Source organism: Ostrea edulis, chromosome 4, assembly GCF_947568905.1.
Source record: "Ostrea edulis chromosome 4, xbOstEdul1.1, whole genome shotgun sequence".
NCBI lineage: Eukaryota > Metazoa > Mollusca > Bivalvia > Ostreida > Ostreidae > Ostrea > Ostrea edulis.
Genome location: NC_079167.1, coordinates 65,267,273 through 65,290,393, shown reverse-complemented (window position 1 = coordinate 65,290,393; position 23,121 = coordinate 65,267,273). Strand labels below are relative to the sequence as shown.

The 23,121-nt window shown below is 36.1% G+C and overlaps 2 protein-coding genes across 2 annotated transcripts; one reads left to right on the top strand and one right to left on the bottom strand.

Annotated features, from left to right (window-relative positions):
- The first annotated feature begins 518 nt into the window (after window positions 1–518).
- Window positions 519–21,770, top strand: LOC125671392 (uncharacterized). Its single transcript, XM_048907119.2, has 5 exons — window positions 519–639; window positions 12,999–13,133; window positions 13,895–14,006; window positions 16,382–16,452; window positions 20,608–21,770. Exons 1-5 carry the CDS (start codon window positions 606–608, stop codon window positions 20,895–20,897), a joined length of 642 nt encoding a protein of 213 aa, XP_048763076.1. The 5' UTR covers window positions 519–605; the 3' UTR covers window positions 20,898–21,770.
- Window positions 21,597–22,913, bottom strand: LOC130053826 (uncharacterized). The gene is made up of 2 exons (XM_056161428.1): window positions 22,875–22,913; window positions 21,597–22,067 (listed from the first exon to the last, which is right to left on the bottom strand). The coding sequence occupies exons 1-2, from the start codon at window positions 22,911–22,913 to the stop codon at window positions 21,597–21,599; spliced, it is 510 nt and encodes a 169-aa protein (XP_056017403.1).
- Window positions 22,914–23,121: the final 208 nt, after the last annotated feature.

The following is a 23,121-nucleotide window of genomic DNA, read 5'->3' as shown; positions in this document are numbered from 1 at the left end:
TAATAGTATATGCAAATATCTCTAAAGTTATTTATAGATTATGAGATCATAATGGTCAGTAATAGCACCATGTAAATATTTATAGAATATAGAACTCTCCAATTTCATTGGTTGTCTAAGTTCCCTCTCTTTACTATTGTTCACATTTTGAATTGTCTTCTAAGAATATAGAAGTGTTTTCCAGAAGATTTTCCTAGTACAATTTGACTATTTATTACCAGCATATAGAATATTTTGGACCTGACCAGAAATTTGGCCCTGTGTCACACATAGAGTTAATTAGAAAAGAATACAAACTCTGATAGAACCCTACCATTGGTGTTGAGTTGTTTATATACCTATACAATCCACATTATTACATAAGGAAGACAAAATGCATATAATTCTGTATACTTTAAGGATCATGGCGCCTCGTGTTTTGATCATGCGGACGTAGTTTGAAGGATTTTACAAGCCACGTACCATGTAAAGGCTTCTTGGAACCTACGCGCTATGATCAGCTACACATTTCAAAATATTTTATAACATCCTGTCCAAATTTAACTATCTTATGATATTTATAACTTTGAGTGTTTACAAATACTTCCTTACTGGTGATTTTAGCGATGTTGATACAAGGCAGAAACATGGGATCGATCGGTATGTAAATTTTATCTATGTAACCGAACGCTCAGGTAAAAGGAGTCGCTATTATGTTTTTTTCTAGTCTAGAGTTTTACCTTTATTATAGAAAATTGTCAAACAAATGGCGATTTTGATTCTAGTAATTTTTCAAGGTCCAAACCTCCTGATGCACAATATTCTGATTGCCAACATTCGGGTTGTATGACCAATAAAATGTTCGGACAATATTTTACCGGTATAAAATCTTTGAAGAATGAAGTTCATATTTAATTGGAAATAACAGACAGGATACCCAATAGTTTGGAGTAAATTCCGCATGATAGACCTCCGAACAGTTAATTTATATGTAATTAGATAACTCGACAAAAGTTTGGAAGTTTTAAAAAGCAATCTTTTTTATCATTATTATTCCTACATGTGGTTCCAATGCAATAATACGGTAATAGTTTTGCCGTATTAAACAGGTTTTTGCTCTCTCGATATTTGAAACCAGACCAAAATTTTGTTACTGTTATAAATTATGTAAAATTAGTAATATCTCACAATTTGGCCAATCTACATCTATTAACTAAGTACTGGTCTATTCAATGCAAGGTAAAAACGGTGAATTTATGAAGGATGAAGGATTGACGTTTATGGTGAATTTGCGCAAGCGCGCATGAAAAGTATTATTATGGATAAAGAGGATTTTGTTTACAATATGAAGTTGTATTAAAGCTGATTTTATGTTTAATACACATGAAATAACATAGGGTCGATGACATCAAAATGGATCCAACAGATCAAGAACGACAAAATGGCTTTTAAAATTGTTGTATTGAACAAAAAAGTTAACAGTTTATCAATCTAATAAACCCCATATTGAATACAAAATTAAGAATAGGGCAAACACGTATTCCTGGATATACTAGAGGTGGTATCAGGTGCCTAGGAGGAGTAAGCATACCCTGTCGACCATTCACACCTGCCGGGAGTCCTATATCCTGATCAGGTAAATGGAGTAATCCGTAGTTATAATCAGTGTATAAAGAACGTCCTAACAATCGGTATGAAACACACCAGACAGCATTTGACCCAATGATAGGTTGACAAGTATTGGCAAACTGGATCGTTATAACGACCATAGAATTTGCGAAATGCTGAGATTAAACCCCTGTAACATCAACTTGTTTGTAAGTAGCCAGTCTCAATTTAAAAACTTAACATACGCAGAACAAGCTCTTGCATATCGAATCAGTTGAGAGACATAAACACCATGTGTAGGTGATAATGGAGTATTGCTACATAAATATGGAAAGTGGACGATGGAAAAGCTGAAATAATCCCGTTTGTCATTAGCATCTATGTTCAATACAAACATATCTAAGTACGAAGCAAATATGAAATACTTTAGGCAATGTATGAAGGCAGCGATAAGCATTTGTAATCACCGCGTGTGGACGAAAGTATGTTTTGCGTCTCACTGTGCGTAAGAGTTCCACAAAGGGAAAGAACTATTGGGCAACTCGGAAACTGTGTATTCGCTGGGATATAACGAAACGGCATATGAATGAAAATGATTATTGTTGATGGATAAAACATCAATGATAAGGTGGTGCTTTTTGTTATATGATGTGTTTCATTCATGATAAGGTGGTGCTTTTTATCATATGTTGTAGGTAAAGGCCACAGCTAGAGATTTTTTCTTCTCATGTAGAAGATTTTTATAATAAATGCTGTGGGCGTTTTTATGAAAAAGTGGTGCTTTTTTATTTTATGAACACTGTGATTCTTTCATGATAAGGTAGCGCTTTCTTATTATGTGTTGTGGTACTTTCATGATAAGGTGGTGCTTTCTTATTATATACTGTGGTACTTTCATGATAAGGTGGTGCTTTTTTATAATATGCTGTGGTACTTTCATGATAAGGTGGTGCTTTTTTATTTTATGAACACTGTGGTTCTTTCATGATAAGGTAGCACTTTCTTATTATATGTTGTGGTACTTTCATGATAAGGTGGTGCTTTCTTATTATATACTGTGGTACTTTCATGATAAGGTGGTGCTTTTTTATAATATGTTGTGGTACTTTCATGATAAGGTGGTGCTTTTTTATAATATGTTGTGGTACTTTCATGATAAGGTGGTGCTTCTTTATCATATGCTGTGGTACTTTCATGATAAGGTGGTGCTTTTTTATTTCATGAACACTGAGGTACTTTCATAATAAGGAGGTGCTTCTTTATCATATGCTGTGGTACTTTCATGATAAGGTGGTGCTTTTTTATTTTATGAACACTGTGGTTCTTTCATGATAAGGTAGTGCTTTTTAGCTCTTCTGAGCCAAATGCTCAAAGAGCTCATCATATGGCCATATGTCTGGCGTGCGGTGTGCGTCAACGTTTTGGAAAAAGGGCTATATCTCAAGAACCTTTTGGCCAATTTTTGTCAAATTTGCCACAGGATATCCTTGGCCCAAGGGCTTTCATTTGTACTAAAACTAGGGTTGTGACCCTTTAACAAGGGTAAATAATTAGGTAAATGCAAACAAAAGTCGTGGTTGCTAAAAAATCTTCTTCTCCAGAACCACTGGGCAAATTATCACCAAACATATGCATAAGGATGAGGATAGGTTGTAGATAAAAAAAAAATTAAGGCATCATCCTGGGGCAAAGGGTGTGGTCTCAAGGTCACTTCAAAGTTGACCTTAAATTTTGTTTTGTTAAAACTTTGATATTTTGCTTAGTATAAGGACTAGGATCATCAAATTTTTTCAGTTGGTGCATCTTAGGACCTAATATCATGTTGTCTCAAAAGTAGGTCATGGTGACCTACTTTTTGAATTTCGCAGGTAATTATTATTAAATTGATTTTGATGCATATCTTGGACACTTTTGAGCCTATGATCATCAAAAGTTGTCAGTTGATGGATCATGGGACCTTGAAGTGCGTCATGTAAAAAGTATGTCACCATGACCTACTTTCTGAATTTTATGGCTTATCATTTATTAATACATTTTAGGTTGTTATTTCAGATACCGAGAGGTTTAGAATCATCAAACCTTGTAAGTTGATGCGTCTAGAAGCCTCAAAACATATTTATAAAAAAAGGTAGGTCACAGTGACCTAATTTTTGAATTTTGCAGACATTCAAATTTCACACTTTCAATTTTAGATGCATATTTTGGACACTATGAAAACTAGGATCATCAAACTTTGTCAGTTGATGCATCTTGAGTCTTCATAGTTTGTTGACCAAAAAGTAGGTCACGGTGACCTACTTTTGGAATTTGACGGCTATATTTTAATATTTTAAATACTATTTGACTTACAATTATCAAACTTTGTCAGTTGATGCATGTTGAGTCTTCAGAGTGTGTTGACTAAAAAGTAGGTCACCGTGACCTATTTTTGGATTTTGACGGCTATATTTGAATATTTCAGATACTATTTGACTTCAATTATCAAACTTTGTCAATTGATGCATCTTGAGTCTTTGGAGTGTGTCGACCAAAAAGTAGGTGACTATGGCCTTCTTTTGGAATTTGACGGCTGTATTTGAATACTATTTGACTTGTCAGTTGATGTATCTTGAGTCTTCAGTGTGTCGACCAAAAGTAGGTCACCGTGACCTACGTTTGGACAGTTGCATTTAAATTTTCAGGTACTATTTGACTTTGTTAATTGATGAATCATGGTTAGTGAGAATTTTTGCCAGTTCTACAATGTATCAGAAGAGCGATTCTAGGCCCATCGGCCTCTTGTTTATTATATGCTGTGGTGCTTTCATGATCAGGTGGTGCTTTTTTATTATATGCTGTGGTTCTTTCATGATAAGGTGGTTGTCCTTTATCATATGCTGTTGTACTCTCATGATAAGGTAGTGCTTTTTCAAAAGATGGAGCTTTTTCAATATATGCTGGTGTATTTCGTTATAAGATGGTGGTTTTTATAACAAATGGAGATTTTTCATGTTGTGCTGTGGATATTTCATTATGATGAGCTGATCACTCGGAAACCCTCGCATATCGAAGAGCTGTTTGTTGATAGTCTATTGCTATATAGTACCTAATTGATGATGAAAATAATTAAATGTTAAATGTGATTAATTTATTCTTACATCAAAATTTATTTTCAAATCAATCTCGAAAGGCATGTTAGACTCGACATACGTGACAGAGGTAAGGGAATGGAAAGAACACACTGTCTGGCACAGGGTTTATATACCTCCCCTCCTCATGGCAAAGACGTTGTCTTTAACATTTGTTTAACGCACATGTAGTTACACATAATACAGTGTATGCGTGTATTTACGTGCTTACGTTGTTCATTAATTTACAACAGGGAGAGTTGAACATCTTGTGTTTGATTTAGTATTTCTAACTAACGGAGACTGAACGCAGCAATTCAATCCTACATTTTTGTAGCTATGTGGGAGAGGGCCCACATAAGCTTCGCCTGTTGCCCGATCCCATTGAGTTTCTCAATAACATATGTTTAAATTAGAACTTCTGGCAGTTTATATCTGATATAACAGCTGGTATCTTATTATCTATATTAATAATGAGATGACTTTTAAATTCAATTCAACCAAATTCTCTGTTACACGTTAAGCTATTCATTTCATATATATTATGAAATAAGTCTGTTTATTCCTTCTACGTACGATCATAAACTTCACCTTAGTTAACAAGGATTCTGTTTCGATCCGTTGGTTTTTTATCACTATTATTTCGGGTTCGACATCTATCCGCAAGATACATGTAAGGACTTTAACTATACATAAATCAATCTCAAATGAGGCAAACGTTTTATACACACTGGGATCGCTCGCTTTAAAATTTGATGTGATATATGCATGTATACACTGTACTATACTGAGTGTAGAACCAAAATCAAAGTCAAGTTCCTTATCTAAAAATATCTAGTTCGATCTATAAAAAAAAAAATTAGGCCATGTTTGGGGGAAATTGTTGAGGAAAATTTTCAATGTTATGTTCGGGGATGGGGGTTGTTGAAAACCCTTTATTCTATGGATAGGTTCATAAAATCGTTTCTTAAAAGGTGGAGCCAGAAAAAAATTGTTAAAATTTGAAAAGTTAAATTTTTATTGAAATCTTTTTGAGTATACTTAGCATTTTTATTTGTGAAACATACTGTCACAATCGGTGAGGAAGGGGGTGTCAGAAAATGACGACGCTGGGATATAGGGAGGAGGGGGGGGGTACCCATAGGCGTTTGTTTAATATTTTTCAAAATGAGTTATAATGATTTTAAAATACATAGGCATTAATATGAAACGGTGGATTCTGGAAATGACTTTTCCCGTTCTGAAATGCTGACTTCCTCATATTATTACATACAACATTTCCGTTTTCCCTTCCGTTCCATTTTCCAGAATCACATCATGTAATAAAAAAGCACCACCTTATCATGAAAAAATCCACAGCATATGCTGAAAAAGCACCACCTTATCATGAAAGAACCACAGCATTATAACGAAAAAGCATCACCTTATCATAAAAGAACCACAGCATGTGATAAAAAAGCACCACCTTACTATGTAAGAATCATGTCATGTAATAAATCAAAGACCTTAAGGGCCTGAGAGTCGACTCTCTCTTCATCTGCTCGTCAATGTTTTGGAGAATATCTCTCATGGGGTACGGAAAGGGGTAGATTGAGTTGCAAGTCTTGTTATATATTATGAATCAGTGGGATAAGAAATTTTTTAAAACGTGGATAAATTAGTGTTCTTTGATAATGAACATGAAAAAATCTATAAAGAGACACCATAGATCAGAGAGAAATATTTACTCGTGGTTCGAATTTCCTCCATTGTTTACATATACGTTATAGTGCAATATCCTTGACCCAGGCGCCTATGGGTATATATTTTAACATAATGTATATACTTAAAGATAATTTACACTCTAGGCCTAGAGAGAAATTTTGAGAGTCATAATTCAAACAAAACATTGACTTGTCATGACATTATTTCCCTGAACAATTCTTGAGAAAAAAAGATTTTCCTATATACTGTTTCCTAACACAACATCGGAAAATGTATTCATTGCACTCTCTTTGATCCCCTTTACAAGAAAAGGTAATCAGTATGAATATGTGGTCCATCTGTATGTTTCAACAATGCACATATTCGATATTGAATTAATTAACATTACCGGCGAATATGTGAATCTCCGATGAGAAGCGACATACCAATAGTTAGCACACAGTACAAAGGTTGTAGTCATCAAAACTGAAGCACGCTCACAATTGACCACCCCATTTCCCATGCATGGCATCTAGCTCCTCCGAGGTGACGCTTTTTAAAATATGAAAAATACAGGTACCACAGCGATCAAATTACCTGATCCTGAAGGTTCAACGGAAATAAAGAATCGATTCGTGCAGAAGAGTTGATGTCAAAAGTAGTATTCCAAGGGGAAATAGCAGGAAAACAACCATGATAACATAAATCTTCGATGAAATGTACGTACATATTTTCGCCCTATAACACAAATTTCGGTGAACACACACTATCAGTCTCTTCGCCAACTTCTGTAAACACACGATATTTTTCCCGCTAAAACGTCACGTGACAATGTTGAAATTAGACAAGTCGTTCTTGAAATAATATATTCATACGCTCTCACGTTGTCTAATAAACAGATCAGACAAAACATTTTAAAAGGAGAATTTGCATGTTATGTCGCGCAGAATCATAATCGGAATAGTTTTAAAGAGTATGGATAAGAAAGGAATGATATTTACCAAACAGTGTTGAAATTTCAACAACTAAAGAATAAGAACTATTTGCACGCGCATGATTATAAACAGAGAGTTTGTGTGACGCGGTAAATCCGCACGCCGTTGATAGCAAGGAGCATCTCGCTTCGCGAGCCGACTCAAAAAGCACCATCTTGCCATGAAAGAACCACAGCATATAACGAAAAAGCAACACCTTATCATGAAACACACACAAATAAGGCAGTCATGGCGTTCCATACTTTAATTCATCGTGTTGCTTTTTCGAAAAGTGACATACGTTTTGATGTTGTTGATTTGAGAAAAGTTTTGTGAATAAAAATTCACTATAAGTTTCTACTTCCCAACTGTTGATATTTTCGGGAGAAGCAAATATTTTGGCTCGATGGAACATTTACTGGATCCAGCAATGTAATTGGAACAGTGAACAAAGAACGAATCAGTTTTTACACGCCCGTCTCTCAGTTTTTTTGGTACTGCGATGTCTTGCAGGAGTTTTGCCATTTTATTTGAAATTTAAAGTTATAATATGAAGGGTGCCTGATTTGTCTGACTAAGGGAGGACCTTCTTATTTTACAGAGCCTTTTTATGAATATTGAAGATATACATGTGGCAAGGATTTTGATTTTTGGTTTAATTTTTTAAACAAAATTACAGGTACCTAGTCATGTTGCAGGAAATATAACAATGTTCACTTAACTCCTTTCACAGTTTTCGGGCTAAGGTATTTGTTAATAACTTGAAGATTTGCTTATTGCAAGGATTTTGGTTCCCAGCAATTTTATAATTTTCTTTGGTATTTGAAAAAATTGGGAAATTATTTTAAACATTATAGAGTTCTTGGTTTGTCTATTTTCAAATAATCCTGTTATAGTTTTTAAGCTATGACTTTTTCTTCATACTATGCAAAAGAAAGTAAGTCACAGCTTGGGGGTGGCTGATACTACTTTCAGTCAACTTCTACAACTCATGATTAAAGAAAAACACCCCACATAAACTTGGGACAGGGTATTATGGACCGCTTCACTCTGGACGTTTTCTGGAAGATCTTTTACAGTGTGATCCTTAATCCAGTTTCCTGCTGTTCAATACGTCAATCTTAAACGTCATTTTTTTTTTTATTCTTACAACTTATGACGTCCTTTACTCGGATGTCGACTCTATATTACGTCATTTACGCTGTCCACACCGGTGATCCCTATAACGTCACATCGCCAAAGATAGTTTTGTTAGTTTTCTCATGTTTAGAACCCTCTCATAGATTGGCTTGAAACACAGAAATTCGGGACTGGAAGAAGGTATCGTCGTAACCCCTAAATTCGTTCGTACCCAAAAATCGTCCCCACAGTTTGTTTGGTTTTTGTTGTTGTTTTTTTGGACAGCACGTTTCGAATTGTTTCTCTATGACCTCATTATTTTTTTTACCGGTATCGAATGTCGACAGAAGAAGCAACAACTACATCATGAATTTTCTGATGAAATGATTGATTGATTGATTAAATATTGTTTAACGTCCCTCTCGAGAATCTTTCACTCATATGGAGATGTCACCATTGCCGGTGAAGGGCTGCAAAATTTATGCCTATGCTCAGCATTTGCGGTCTTTGAGCAGGGAGGGATCTTTATCGTCCCACACCTGCTGTGACACGGGACCTTGGTTTTTGCGGTCTCATCCGAAGGACCGCCCCTTTAGTCGCCTCTTACGACAAGCAAGGGGTACTGAGGATCTATTCTAACCTGGATCCCCACGGGAATCTGATGAAATGGGTTTTAAACAAGTAATGCAATCATAGATCACCACAGTATTCGCCTTTTCCTTAAGTCTTTTTTTTACCTCTTGCCTCAAGCAATATCTTTTTTTTTCACATTTTGTTTTATTCAGGTATGAAATATCACAGAATGTCATGATTATATATTTGAAATAACAAATTGAAACCTGGCATAATCTATAGCACTATGTAGTTATAACAGTTAAAGAATAAGTAACTGTATGAATAACATGACATATGATGATATAATAACCTAAGGATAACCCATAAAAGCTTAAATTAGCTTATTTCCAATGGGGTCCTTATATTTATATTATAGATATGATCAGCAGACAAAAAAAAATAAACATTACATGATTATAGCTAATGGAATTTTGGCAGGTTTTGATAATACGTTGAAAAATGACAAGCTTCAGACATATTTCATAATAAGATACTAAAGTGTTAAAAAATAAGTATTAAACAAAATTGTACATGTTATCTGGTTATACCCCTTGCCTTGCTGGCTACATGTAATAAGGACTTTACAGCTTTTTTAAAACTTTGCTTAGTTGCCAACTCTTTTGTATCTAAAGGTAAATTATTCCAATCCTTGATAGCATTGGGGAAAAAACCAAGAAGATTCTTTGCCTTTTATCTTAGGTATGGTGACACTTCTAGTATTATTATTGTTTAGAACAAATTGATCACAGAGATGTGGGGCTTTACCATGAAATATATTACAATACAAATACATGGTTATATATTATATATACAATAAATAATATTATTATATATGTAATAATACAGCCCCCAAAAATCAACTCCCGATCGAATGCACCGCCATTATATTTATTTTACTGTCTGTAAATCTGAATCACACGAGCGCTTTTACAAAATAAGGCTAATCCAAACACATTTTCTGTTTTCAAAGTTAACAAGAGCGTTACACACGGGCTGCACGGAAATCGACGTTGCTATTTGATTGATATTTTAATGACGTTGAATTAGGCATTAAGGTAATTCCATACTCACAGTTTTATCTGATACAAGTTTAAAAAGAGTATTTATTTCCATTAATTAGATTTAAAACTAACAAATTATCAAATAAAATATATAGGTCATCACACTTGTTAAGATGCGAGACATACATAAACAGAATCATATATCACCGTCAGAAAATTGCAATTTTCCTTAAACAACGTTATCAAAATTTCGTAAAAACTTGTTATGACGATATCATAGCATTCGTAACAATTTCATGAAACTGTTTCTTCACAAAAATATACAAAATGTCTGTAAAATATAAAGGACACATATTGCATAATCGACTTGATAAAGAAATCAATGAAAACAGAGTTATTGCCCTTGGATTCAATATTTTTATACTTATCATTGATTATTCATCTATAATTTAGACTTTTGAAATAGTTCATTTTTAACAAGAATTTTTACAATAACTATCGGAAAAGACTCCAACAAAATTTATGTTCCTATCATGCATAAATCTAAATAAATCATTGATTTTGCAAAATCTGATGACATCACAGGAGGGTGGAATTACTTTAAATAAAAATATGTTTTGGGTGTGTCTTATTTCCTCTTCTTCTAGTTTTAGAATTGTACTCCTGACTGAGGTATTGAAACTTAATGTTAATTATGATGTATTTATTACCTTTAATAATAAGTTGATTTGATGAAGATTAAACATGATGACACAACGAATTCATGTTATTAAATTATGGTTAAATTGCAATGACGAATCAAACATTGTTTTGGGATTAATAAGATCCCTTTGTTGATAATTACATCTGAAGTTTTATTTGATTTTGATCAAATCAAAGGTCTCCTGAGGGTACTAGCAGTATTGCCCATCTAAAATGACTAATGTATATCCAGCTGTGAAAGAGAAGAGTCACACAGTACTAGGTGTAGCTAGACTGATGTACCAGTGAGAACTAATGGACATGGTGCCAGTAGTCACACAGTACTAGGTGTAGCTAGACTGATGTACCAGTGAGAACTAATGGACATGGTGCCAGTAGATATAGTCAAGTTAAGATGAGCTTGGGTATGGATATACCAAGAAAGAAAGTTGATACTGAATCACAGGAATATAGTAACTACTAACAACCATAGCTGTAACAGAAGAACTGTCTGTACATCTAGTAACAACAACCATAGCTGTAACAGAAGAACTGTCTGTACATCTAGTAACAACAACCATAGCTGTAACAGAAGAACTGTCTGTACATCTAGTAACAACAACCATAGCTGTAACAGAAGAACTGTCTGTACATCTAGTAACAACAACCATAGCTGTAACAGAAGAACTGTCCCTACATCTAGTAACAACAACCATAGCTGTAACAGAAGAACTGTCTGTACATCTAGTAACAACAACCATAGCTGTAACAGAAGAACTGTCTGTACATCTAGTAACAACAACCATAGCTGTAACAGAAGAACTGTCTGTACATCTAGTAACAACAACCATAGCTGTAACAGAAGAACTGTCCCTACATCTAGTAACAATAACCATAGCTGTAACAGAAGAACTGTCTGTACATCTAGTAACAACAACCATAGCTGTAACAAAAGAACTGTCCCTACATCTAGTAACAACAACCATAGCTGTGCCACACGAACTGTCCCTACATCTAGTAACAATAACCATAGCTGTGCCACACGAACTCTCCCTACATCTAGTAACAACCATAGCTTTGCCACAAGAACTGTCCCTACATCTAGTAACAATAACCTTAGTTGTGCCACAAGAACTCTCCCTACATCTAGTAACAACAACCATAGCTGTGCCACAAGAACTGTCCCTACATCTAGTAACAATAACCATAGCTGTGCCACACGAACTCTCCCTACATCTAGTAACAATAACCTTAGTTGTGCCACAAGAACTGTCCCTACATCTAGTAACAACAACTATAGCTGTGCCACAAGAACTGTCCCTACAAATACAATTATAGATTAAAAAGAAAACAGAAAAGGAGATCCCAGAAAAGGACAAATTCTATGTGTGTAAACAGATGGAGGGCAAAACAGTGTATTCAATTTTAATTATTAGACAGGTTGATCAAATGTGACTGGTGCTCAAGCTGGGGAATGTTGGGATCATTTGCTGAAAAAGAGTCATTGTGAGAGAATATGACATCTCGTGTCCTCTTCGCAATTCAGAATACGTACATTGATTACATGTAATATAACATGACAAAAATTGTTTGAAGTTTTATATCATTTTTTCACTTATGCAATTTTTAACCAATCAACGTTCATTACTGAACAACGTACGTTTACATAGTCAGTGTTATCAAGAGTTTACATATTCATCTTATAAAGTTTGCAAAATATACCCTCAAGAAGCTTTATCTCACTCTTTAATGTTTTGGGTTTTTTGGGGCGGGTTTTTTTTTTTTTTTTTTTTTTGCCTTTAATTAAAAAAAAATACAAGAAAAATAAAATAAAATTGACTTGGACTTTCCAGAGGACGAAAACAGGGTATGACGTCATTGGGTAAACCTCCATTTTAAATCTGGCTGTAGAAATTTCACAAGATACAATTTTTGAAAGATTATTGACACATGACAGGTATTTTGTTGCTAAAGTTGATAAAAATGTTAGTTTATTTATTTACACACGCTGACCGTTGCTGTGACGCGAACTGGCTTAGGGGGACGATGTATGGGTTTTCTAGGATACATGACCGCCAAAAAATCCACAAATGTTTGGTCATGACCTTCTTTCAAATATAAAAGTCATATAGTTCAAAATTGATACACACCCATCTTTAAGGGGAGACGTGGTTAGTAGAATAAGTTTCCATTTTCTGCCACAGCCAAGGGAATTTCTTCTTGTATTTCAGGGTGTGAATTCGGGAGATACGGACTTAACTGTTCACTCTTCTGTGGACGCTGTCACACGAACACAACATGTGATGCGCAAGGACTATGCCCGAATGGGTGTCAGAACGGATGGAGGGGGCTTCGCTGTGTGGAGGGTAAAGATTCATTGTACCAACGTTTGTGGTTTGCTCCTATATGTCAACTTTTCATTCTGAAAATCAATAGAAAACTCTAATGGATTTATCACTTCCCGTCTTCAATGAATTTGGCACCTTGAGGTCTACCGATTATACAAAATGTTTCGTTCAATGAGAGTCCATTCATTAGGCATAACAACTCATTCATACATTGGAAGTCCGAACGGCTCATTCATTTTAATCCCGCTGATTAAGGAAAACAGCTCATATTATTGGTGGTGTACTCCTTAGGAAAAACATATCGTTTCTTGGCGTGTAACATGGAACTTTGCAAATATATTTCGTGGGTCTGCAATTCACTGAGGATTGTATAAACCAAAATATTGTTTAAAAGGACATAAGTGCGCGTGTAAGACAGAAAATCAAGGCTGTCTCTTGTTGTAAGTGTCTGCATATTTATTGATGTATGAAAGGTGAAGATAACGGACAGTGATTAATCTCACAACTCCTATGAGTAATGCAAAATAAAGAGTTGGGCAAACACCGACCCCTGGACATACCAGAGGTGGGATCAGGTGCCTATAGGAGGAGTGAGCATCCCCTGTCGACCGGTCACACCTGTCGTGAGCCCTATGTTTTGCTCAGGTAAATGGAGTTATAGGTAGTCAAAAACAGTGTGCCGAGAACAGCCTAACAATCGGTATGATATACGTCAGACAGCGTATCTTAACAACTCTGGAATTCAAGCTGTAATAAACAGTAGATTTTAATGTTTGCAGTTGATGAGATGAACCCGTACCCGTTGTCTACTCTGCTGCTCTCTGGATTTTTGGCCGTGTCCCTGGTTCTGTTGTTGTTCGTGTCTTTGGAGCTACATAATCAAATACAAAGGTTGATCGTTATATTCAATTATTACTAAACACGACATGGCTATTGGACTTTCAGAGTCTTCCTTTTCGTACTAACATATTTCATGAGCCGGATATAAATTATTTTATTGCGCCCTAGAGAGGAAATATATTTTATTCTTGGAATTGCAGATGTAGTTGTACATTCAGTGTGACAAATGCGGAATTTTTGTAATCATAAAATAAATAATAGAATCAATGTCTAAGAATGTAACTTTATTAAATGAACATCATAATATTGTAAGCATGTTTCTACCTGTGGATAAAACCTTTCATCACAAGAACAAAAGAAAATATCAACTGAACTCCTAAGTATAAGTAGCTATTCTTTGTATCCACTACATCCATCATCTAATCACCTGTTCTACGTCATCTAATCAACTCTTCTCCGTCACCAAATCAACTGTTCTCCGTCATCTAATCGACTGTTCTCCGTCATCTAATCAACTGTTCTCCGTCATCTAATCGACAGTTCTCCGTCATCTAATCAACTGTTCTCCATCATCTAATCAACTGTTCTCCGTCACCTAATCAACTGTTATCCGTCATCTAATCGTCATCTAATCGACTGTTCTCCGTCGTCTAATCGACTGTTCTCCGTCATCTAATCGACTGTTCTCCGTCATCTAATCAACTATTCTCCGTCATCTAATCGACTGTTCTCCGTCATCTAATCAACTGTTCTCCGTCATCTAATCAACTATTCTCCGTCATCTAATCAACTGTTCTGCGTCATCTAACCAACTGTTCTGCGTCATCTAATCGACTGTTCTCCGTCATCTAATCGACTGTTCTCCGTCATCTAATCGACAGTTCTCCGTCATCTAATCAACTGTTCTCCATCATCTAATCAACTGTTCTCCGTCACCTAATCAACTGTTCTCCGTCATCTAATCGACTGTTCTCCGTCGTCTAATCGACTGTTCTCCGTCATCTAATCGACTGTTCTCCGTCATCTAATCAACTATTCTCCGTCATCTAACCAACTGTTCTGCGTCATCTAATCGACTGTTCTCCGTCATCTAATCAACCGTTCTCCATCATCTAATCAACTGTTTTCCGTCATTTTATTTTATTCTTTACGTTGATTAAATTGTGAATTTAATGTGAATAAGAAAAATTTAGTTATATAATGAAAGTATATATATATATATATATATATATATATATATATATAAGTATAATCTCACCAAATTAAATGAATATGATGAGTTTTTAGAACTATGTAACCTTTTCAGTCTTCGTCGTAAGTTCTTTCGTAAAACAGTGCTAAAAAAAACCCTCCTCCATTTCTTAACAAAAAAATTATCAATCGAAAGAGCAAAATAATACTACACACACCACCCAATCACCCTCTATCAGATTTAATACTAAACACCACCCAATCACCCTCTATCAGATTTAATACTAAACACCACCCAATCACCCTCTATCAGATTTAATACTAAACACCACCCAATCACCCTCTATCAGATTTAATACTACACACCACCCAATCACCCTCTATCAGATTTAATACTAAACACCACCCAATCACCCTCTATCAGATTTAATACTAAACACCACCCACTCACCCTCTATCAGATTTAACCTTTCATTTGCTGGATCCAATACCTTCCCCGGGCGCTTCACTTCAGACCATAATCAGCTATGCGTCTGTACCCTCATGGTAATTTCTTAAATCCAACATCCAGGTTTACTACCTCGACATCCACCAGCTAGGCCTTCAACTGCACCATGCGCACAAACTGCACCATGCGCACAGTAAAACTAAATACGTCACTTTTCAATGAATCAGTCAATCTAACTTACATCCCATTATAACACAAAGGAGTGTCCGCGAGTTGAACTCCTATGACAATTCTTTTTTCTTTGAACATATTATTGGTCCTATCCCCCTACTCGCAGACATTCCAGGAGATGCCTCCCTTAAGCATTGAAAACAGAAAATACTAGCATGTTAACCCATTTTAAGATATATGTATCAGTTCACGTGAAATGTATCTATATCATTATAAAATTGTTCTTCTCAAGCACCTATTTAAAGTTGAATGTGTGAGGCTATTTTATCCATACCAAAACACAGGCTCTCGACATTTTAGATATATATTTTAAAAAATCACATTTGAATATTTTGTTCACAGGAAGACATTTTTTTGTATACATGTATATTCAAAACGTCGAGAGCCTGTGGTACAAAAATTACAAAATGTTTAAAAATTGATTTCAACTTCATCCGCTTCCTAGTACTGTTTTAGATGCGGGGATTTTTTTCTAGTGTATATAGCATGCCGCAAAGGTCGTCTTCAAGACCTTCAGTATTATAATGTAGATCTGTATCCTTAGATTCCATTTCAGCAAAAAGAAAATGGGAAAGAGATTAAGCAGCTATGAACTTCCAGGACAACAGCTGATAGAAAAAGAAAGTGGTATGTACATGTAGCAGGTACTTTAGGACCCCACCTTACACACCGGTTTGTAGTCCTCATCTAGCAGGTACTTTAGGACTCGCTCCGCCTTATACACCGGTTTGTACAGTCCTCATCTAACCGACGCGGTGGCCTAGAGGTTAGAGAGTTCGCCCCGCATGCGGAAGGCCGGGATTCGATCCCTGTCGCGACAGACCTAAGTCGTTACAACAGGTAGTGACAGTTCCATCGCCAAACGCTCGGCATCAGGTGTGAATGAGATGACCTCGGAGATGACCTTAAAAACGGATGTCCATTGTCACAGTAGGCGTGGCACCCTAAAGAACCCTCACTGCTCAATCGCCGAGCATAGGCCTAAATTCGAAGCCCTTCACCGGTCTTGGTGATGTCTCAATATGAGTGAATAATTCTGGAGAGGGACGTTAAACAAGATACAATCAACAGTCATCTAGCAGGTACTTTTAGGACCCCTCCCTACCTTACGCACTGGTTCATAGCCCTTCTCTCCTCGATTGATTTTATCAATTAAATTTATAGTGCGTATTAAAAGATATTCAATCCAAGAAAAGTGAGGAAAATATTTGGCAAAATAAAATCCATTAATCCGCCCACTGGGCATATCAGGTGGGTTTTTTAATCTTAAAAGGTTGCTGAGATCTAATAGCCGGGTTTTGTTGCCAAAATATTTAAAAGAGCACGAGGGTCCAAAGACTAGTCTAATACGCAAGATCGTAAATACCGAGTTAGCGGAACTCTCTTGTAAAGAAGTCCGGAAAAGCGTGTCTATCTTGGGCATTTTTTGTTTATTCATACATGGCATCGGAAGACGATTTAACCTGTGCATTCCACAATTAAAAGCATTTTTAAATAAAAGGTGTGTGAAACGTCTGGATACAGGAAAAATGAACTGAATTTGGCTCGTGAAGCTATATGTTTTGACGCAAGCTCTTCTCAGCTTTGGGAATTTCCTGGCCAACAGCAGTGGGAAAAAATCCCACATAATTTCCATTAAAATCTATCATTTGTGGATATTTCTGCGTATTAGGTTTCTTTCTTGAATCATCACTACAGTCTACTGCAATGCACTGATAGTGCACCATTGTTAAAATCAGGTGAATCGATCACGACAAAAGTTGCAAAACTGGTATTATTTACCAACATGCCCAATTTCTCGCATACTCTGGGTCTCACGAGACTTTGAAAGGGGAAAGTAAAATTTAAAACCAAGACGGAAAAAGTAGTCGCGATCTTGCGTATTCTTCCCACGCGACGACAATCAAATTACGGGAGTAAGTAAGTGAGAGGCATCATTTTAATCAGACTGTAGCCATCATAGAACCGCTGTTAAATGGATGATAACAATCTGTAATCAAAAGTCTGATAATTCCACCGGCGCTTGTTTCATAAAAGACAATTCCATTCTCCTTATATTCACGAAGTGAAAATAACAAGAATGAAATTGATTCGATAGTCAAACAGCCGAGTGAATTGAACGGAAGTAGACGTTTATGAAACCTAAAGGTTGTACAGGCTTCCAGCCATTAGGTGTCTCCGGCCGTTCTGTTAGACTTCATAGTAGTGTAGTGTTTACAACAAGACCACAATAAGAGTTCAAAGTATCTTCAAGAACCACAAAGTGCATTTTTCTTACTAATTAATCAATATATAAAGTATGCTTTGTAATGAAGATTCGCGAGTGATCAAACCACGATCCTGAAGCCGTCCCGGCAATACATATATAGAGTTTAGTTTCCATATCAGAAACTGCGTTAGTGAAATACATGTAGATAATCTATGTCAAAATGTGAAAACATACGGGGCTTGATGTTTATGTAATCAAAACCAAATAAGTAAATTTGAAAGTTTTCAAATTTCAAAATATCATTGTACATATCCCTCACGTTTCATTCACATTAATTTTCCCCGGTGTAGCATTCCTCCTTAAACTTGGGATCTGCGGGTCACTAACCCAATACATTATATGCACCAAGCTACGATTATAGGTAAACAAGATATTCCAAGAAATGAAAGAGTATGCACCTTATGTAATGATAATGCTTTGGTTGATGAGTGGAGATCCGGGTTAGAATAGGTCATCAGTACCCCTTGCTTGTCGTAAAAGGCGACTAAATGGGGCGGTCCTTCGGATGAGACCGCAAAAACCGAGCTCCAATGTCACAGCAGGTTTGGCACGATAAAGCTCAAAAGACATAAGCGCCGAGCATAGGCCTAAATTTTGCAACCCTTCACCAGCGATGGTGACGTCTCCATATGAGTGAAATATTCTCGAGAGGGACGTTAAACAACATTCAATCAATCTTTAAATGTACTGATGAAACTGTCAAAAAATCAAGATTGGAAAACTTAGATATTATACAAATAGACCAGATAAATATAAACAGCTTCTTAATTGTAAAAATGTTATTGTACTTTTAAAAAGATTATGCAAAGTTTTAATGGTTATGTCCTCCATGTTAATTAACTGCATGCTATGTACAATATTGTATTATATATAACGAATTACTTCTCTACAATACACATGTTGTATTTATTTGAGATTGAATAATTTTGTTGTTGTTGTTTGTTGTTGTATCGATACCAATAATCTTCGTATGATAAGTCACTGGTAATATTGAAGAAAATTCACAGGTAGCTTTTATTTCCAAATGGAAAAAATATAATTTGCTTAATTCATCTAGCCGTAAAATCTGCACAGTACGCAGAAACTCCCGTCGGAAACTGTATGTTTAGCTGACTTACATTTGAAGGCAGTAAAATGGATACAAGAAAACGTAGAAAAAAGAATAATCTGTCTAAGTCAATGGCTAACGTTCTCATTTATACAAAATAAATTTATCGAGCTTTAATTTTTACATGTTGATTCATTCAAAAATTCACACACACACAAACACCAACTCTTGTATGACCGTAAAAATTAGTTTATTTCACCTGATATAAAAACTTGTAATTTCAATATCGCTCGACCATTTGCTTTGAACATTCTTAATCAAACAGAAAAGAGGGAGGGGGGTCTGATAATGCAACTTTCAACATATAAAGTTAGACCTATTCATCTTCAATTTATTTACTTATGTATTCAGAGAAAAATTCTGATCAGAAGAGCTTCATATAACTATTTCATAGTCAAATTTCATTTCTAAACAAATCAGATCATGTTTATACTAAATTATGAATATCTGTACTACATGCAGTCTACCGTCATTATATACAGTCAACGTTTTGCAGGATTTTCTCGTCTTCGCCGTGCTTGCCCTTGGTTTGTAGCCTAGTCGAAAATAGTTAGAAATGCATCTGGTCGAAGATTTAATTTCATAAACCCATTAGTTTTTTGCCAAAGTAGAGTGAATACAATAACGAAACTGATCCTCATCAACCCCCGTAATCGCGTAAAATGATTGTCAAACAACTTCGAGTTCTGTGTTCTCGGTGTAGATTTCACTCCCAAGTCTTTCTGAACGTTGGGTCATTTAGACAAAAGTATATATAGAAATACCTGACTTGCTACATTACAGTTGAATGTAAGCACATTGAACATTTTGACGGCTAAAACCCGCAGTTGTTAGTATAAACAAATACACATTTGCGTCAGGCTGGTCTCTTTTGACGTCATCAAGCAAGGGAGATAAGTCATCTTACTATTTTGATACTTCACACCACAGCAACATTTGACGGTCTGTAGCGTCTGTTAGTGTTACCTTACGATTTTTTCTGAATGACTTATTTACGTATGTTAAGTAATTAAAGAAGAACACATTTTCGTGCAAAACAATTTTTTTTGAAAATCGTCTCCCATGACCTTTAAAGTGGCAAACAAGTGAAATTGACGCATGTTATATTCAATGTTTCGGCAATCGACATGCGACTCACATGGTTCTTAGTTTGACATTTAATGACAACAAACCGATGTAAACATATACCTGTATTTACATTTCCATTGTTTTCTTTACAAATTGTAATGAATGACAGAATGTAAATATATGTATACATAAGAAATAAATTACTCGCTTCAAGAAAAGTATGTCGGCGTGAAGTGTTACAGTTTATACCCTAACGTATTTTCAAACTTGAAATTTATATCCGAGCAAACTGACTGGTGAGCGTTGTTATCCATGGGCTTCTTGAATTTATTTTCAGAGAACCGTTATGGTATATTGGATAGGTATCAGCACATTCAAGACATTTCTATAAGAGCAGCAGACGACAAAGGTGGACGTATTTCTGATTACGAGAAGGCACCGGAAATATCCGAATCGGGTGGAATTCGGGATTCGTCTCATTACACTGTTCCAAATATGGCGTATAATCAAAGTGATGGTACAGATCATAGGATGGCGAAGATCGCAACAGAAAAACAATGCGATACATCAGGAAAAACGGTCGACAGAACCGGAGATAATGACGATTATATCACAATCATCGATTAATCTAGAGGAGGAGAGGGGTGAATGCTGGTAATAAATATCAATTATAGTTTAGCAAAAACAATTCGTGTTCCAAGAAGCTCTACATCCATTTGCAGCAATGATACTGGACAAATTCCAAGCAGACACAGGGCTCAATGCCTTAATATGCCATTTTTATCAATCGATGACACGGGATGAGCTAAGCTTAATCTTTTACACCGCCGTTTATAACGGTAAACGTTTGCACCAAGGACAACTTCCCTATACTGATGCTGATGTGATTAAATCACTGGATTGGTGTCTTTTCAAAGACAGAATGTGGCTTTTGATATTGAGCGATCTAGTGTTATTGAAGAATGCAGCCAAATACAAGAATCAAATGAGGTTTTATGAACATTCAGATCAAGCTGGAAATGGGGGTGTTTGGATCTGTGTAAAGTGCAAAGAATATTGATTCAACTGCGACATTTTTGTCGGGATCATCTAGTTTGGAAAGTGAATCATGGGTCCAAATTAATCTGTAGCTACGCACACCACAGCTAAAGTAATAACATATTCATTTTTTATTAGTCGCTTGGAGCTGTTGTCCTTTGATGACGACAGCTTATAACAAGACGATCATTTAGGTACTGAGAATACTCATATTTGACACACAGTCGTAAAACTCGTGCAGAGAGTGATTTATGAAAACGTAACCTGTAATAAAAAAGATACATATTTTCAGGGGGAATTGGAGGCGGAGAGTGGGGTAGAATTGGAGGTGCAGGGTGGGATTGGAGGCGGGGAGTGGGGTAGAATTGGAGGCGCAGGGAGAGATTGGAAGCGGAGAGTGGGGTAGAATTGGAGGTGCAGGGAGGGATTGGAGGCGGAGAGTGGGGTAGAATTGGAGGTGCAGGGAGGGATTGGAGGCGGAGAGTGGGATAGAATTGGAGGTGCAGGGAGGGATTGGAGGCGGAGAGTGGGGTAGAATTGGAAGCGGAGAGTGGGGTAGAATTGGAGGTGCAGGGAGGGATTGGAGGCGGAGAGTGGGATAGAATTGGAGGTGCAGGGAGGGATTGGAGGCGGAGAGTGGGGTAGAATTGGAGGTGCAGGGAGGGATTGGAGGTGGGGAGTGGGGTAGAATTGGAGGTGCAGCAGAGGGGGGAGCACCACCACCTCACCACTTTTCTTTTGCCCTGAGCTTTCCTTAATCTTACCGAAATCATTTGGCTTTCTGCTTCACTCCGGTCCTGAGTATGATAATTCCGGAGCGCCAATAATTCAATTACCCTCGGTAAGAAAATATTTTATTCATTTATTGCTCGTCATGAAATTTTGATCTCCCTTTCCGTAAAATTGATTATCGTCCCAAATGGTTAGAAATGCGGTTTATAACACTGCTCTTGCTTGTGCAGCTGTACATTTTGTTATATAAAGGGCAGATAATTCTGTATTTACTATAAAATGCATACAAAATACCGCAGTTAACTTTTCTGTTAGATATCTTAACTGTATATTATATGTGTTTATACACATAGCAACATAAATATAACCATTTGTTTATTCGAATATACATCAAGATTAAAAAATCTCGATATACATCAAGAAAATAACGAGATTGTCAATAAAGATAGATTTTCACTTATGAATAGTAACATTGCCGAATATAAATCACGATTTCCGCATTTTTTTTGTTTTTTTGGTCGAATATAAATCACGATTTCCGCATATAAGAATATTGCAACGTTAAACACACTGCTTCATTGATGTTCGCATATAGATAATACAATTATCGAATTCGGATCAATATTTAGAGTCCAGCATTTGGCTGCTCATTATACGTTATCGGAGTCCAGCATTTGGCTGCTCACCATCCGTTATCGGAGTCCAGCATTTGGCTGCTCAATTTCATTTAACTTCCTTCTTTCCGTACTTGTTTGTAAGTTGGCTACCTGTACCGTTAACACCCATGCATATTTGACCGCTCATATAGTTTCTATTTTTTGGGCAAAATGTTACCTTTTTAGCAAATCCTAAAATCAAGTCCATAAGAGCCATGGTCAGCATTTGGCTGCATGTCTCAGCATTGGGACTTTCATATTACCAGTATAAGAATATACTAAATATCCCTCACAATTTCTTAGCTTTCCCATGCTGGCTAACCACTTTAAATAGTTTACTGTGCATAACAAACCTTTTTACTTCAGTATGTGTGTATTATGATAAACTGAATTTCCTAAGTCATAGATCTGCTCACATATGCAAA

Excerpts from the sequence above, each read along its gene's own strand:
- LOC125671392 (XM_048907119.2), top strand. The coding sequence starts at position 606 with ATGTTGATACAAGGCAGAAACATGGGATCGATCG. Across the intron at positions 640-12,998 it reads CAGAAACATGGGATCGATCG|GGTGTGAATTCGGGAGATAC; the intron begins GTATGTAAATTT and ends CTTGTATTTCAG. Across the intron at positions 16,453-20,607 it reads GCTGATAGAAAAAGAAAGTG|AGAACCGTTATGGTATATTG; the intron begins GTATGTACATGT and ends ATTTATTTTCAG.
- LOC130053826 (XM_056161428.1), bottom strand. The coding sequence starts at position 22,913 with ATGGCTCTTATGGACTTGATTTTAGGATTTGCTAAAAAG. Across the intron at positions 22,068-22,874 it reads TTTTAGGATTTGCTAAAAAG|ATTAAGGAAAGCTCAGGGCA; the intron begins GTAACATTTTGC and ends GATTTCGGTAAG.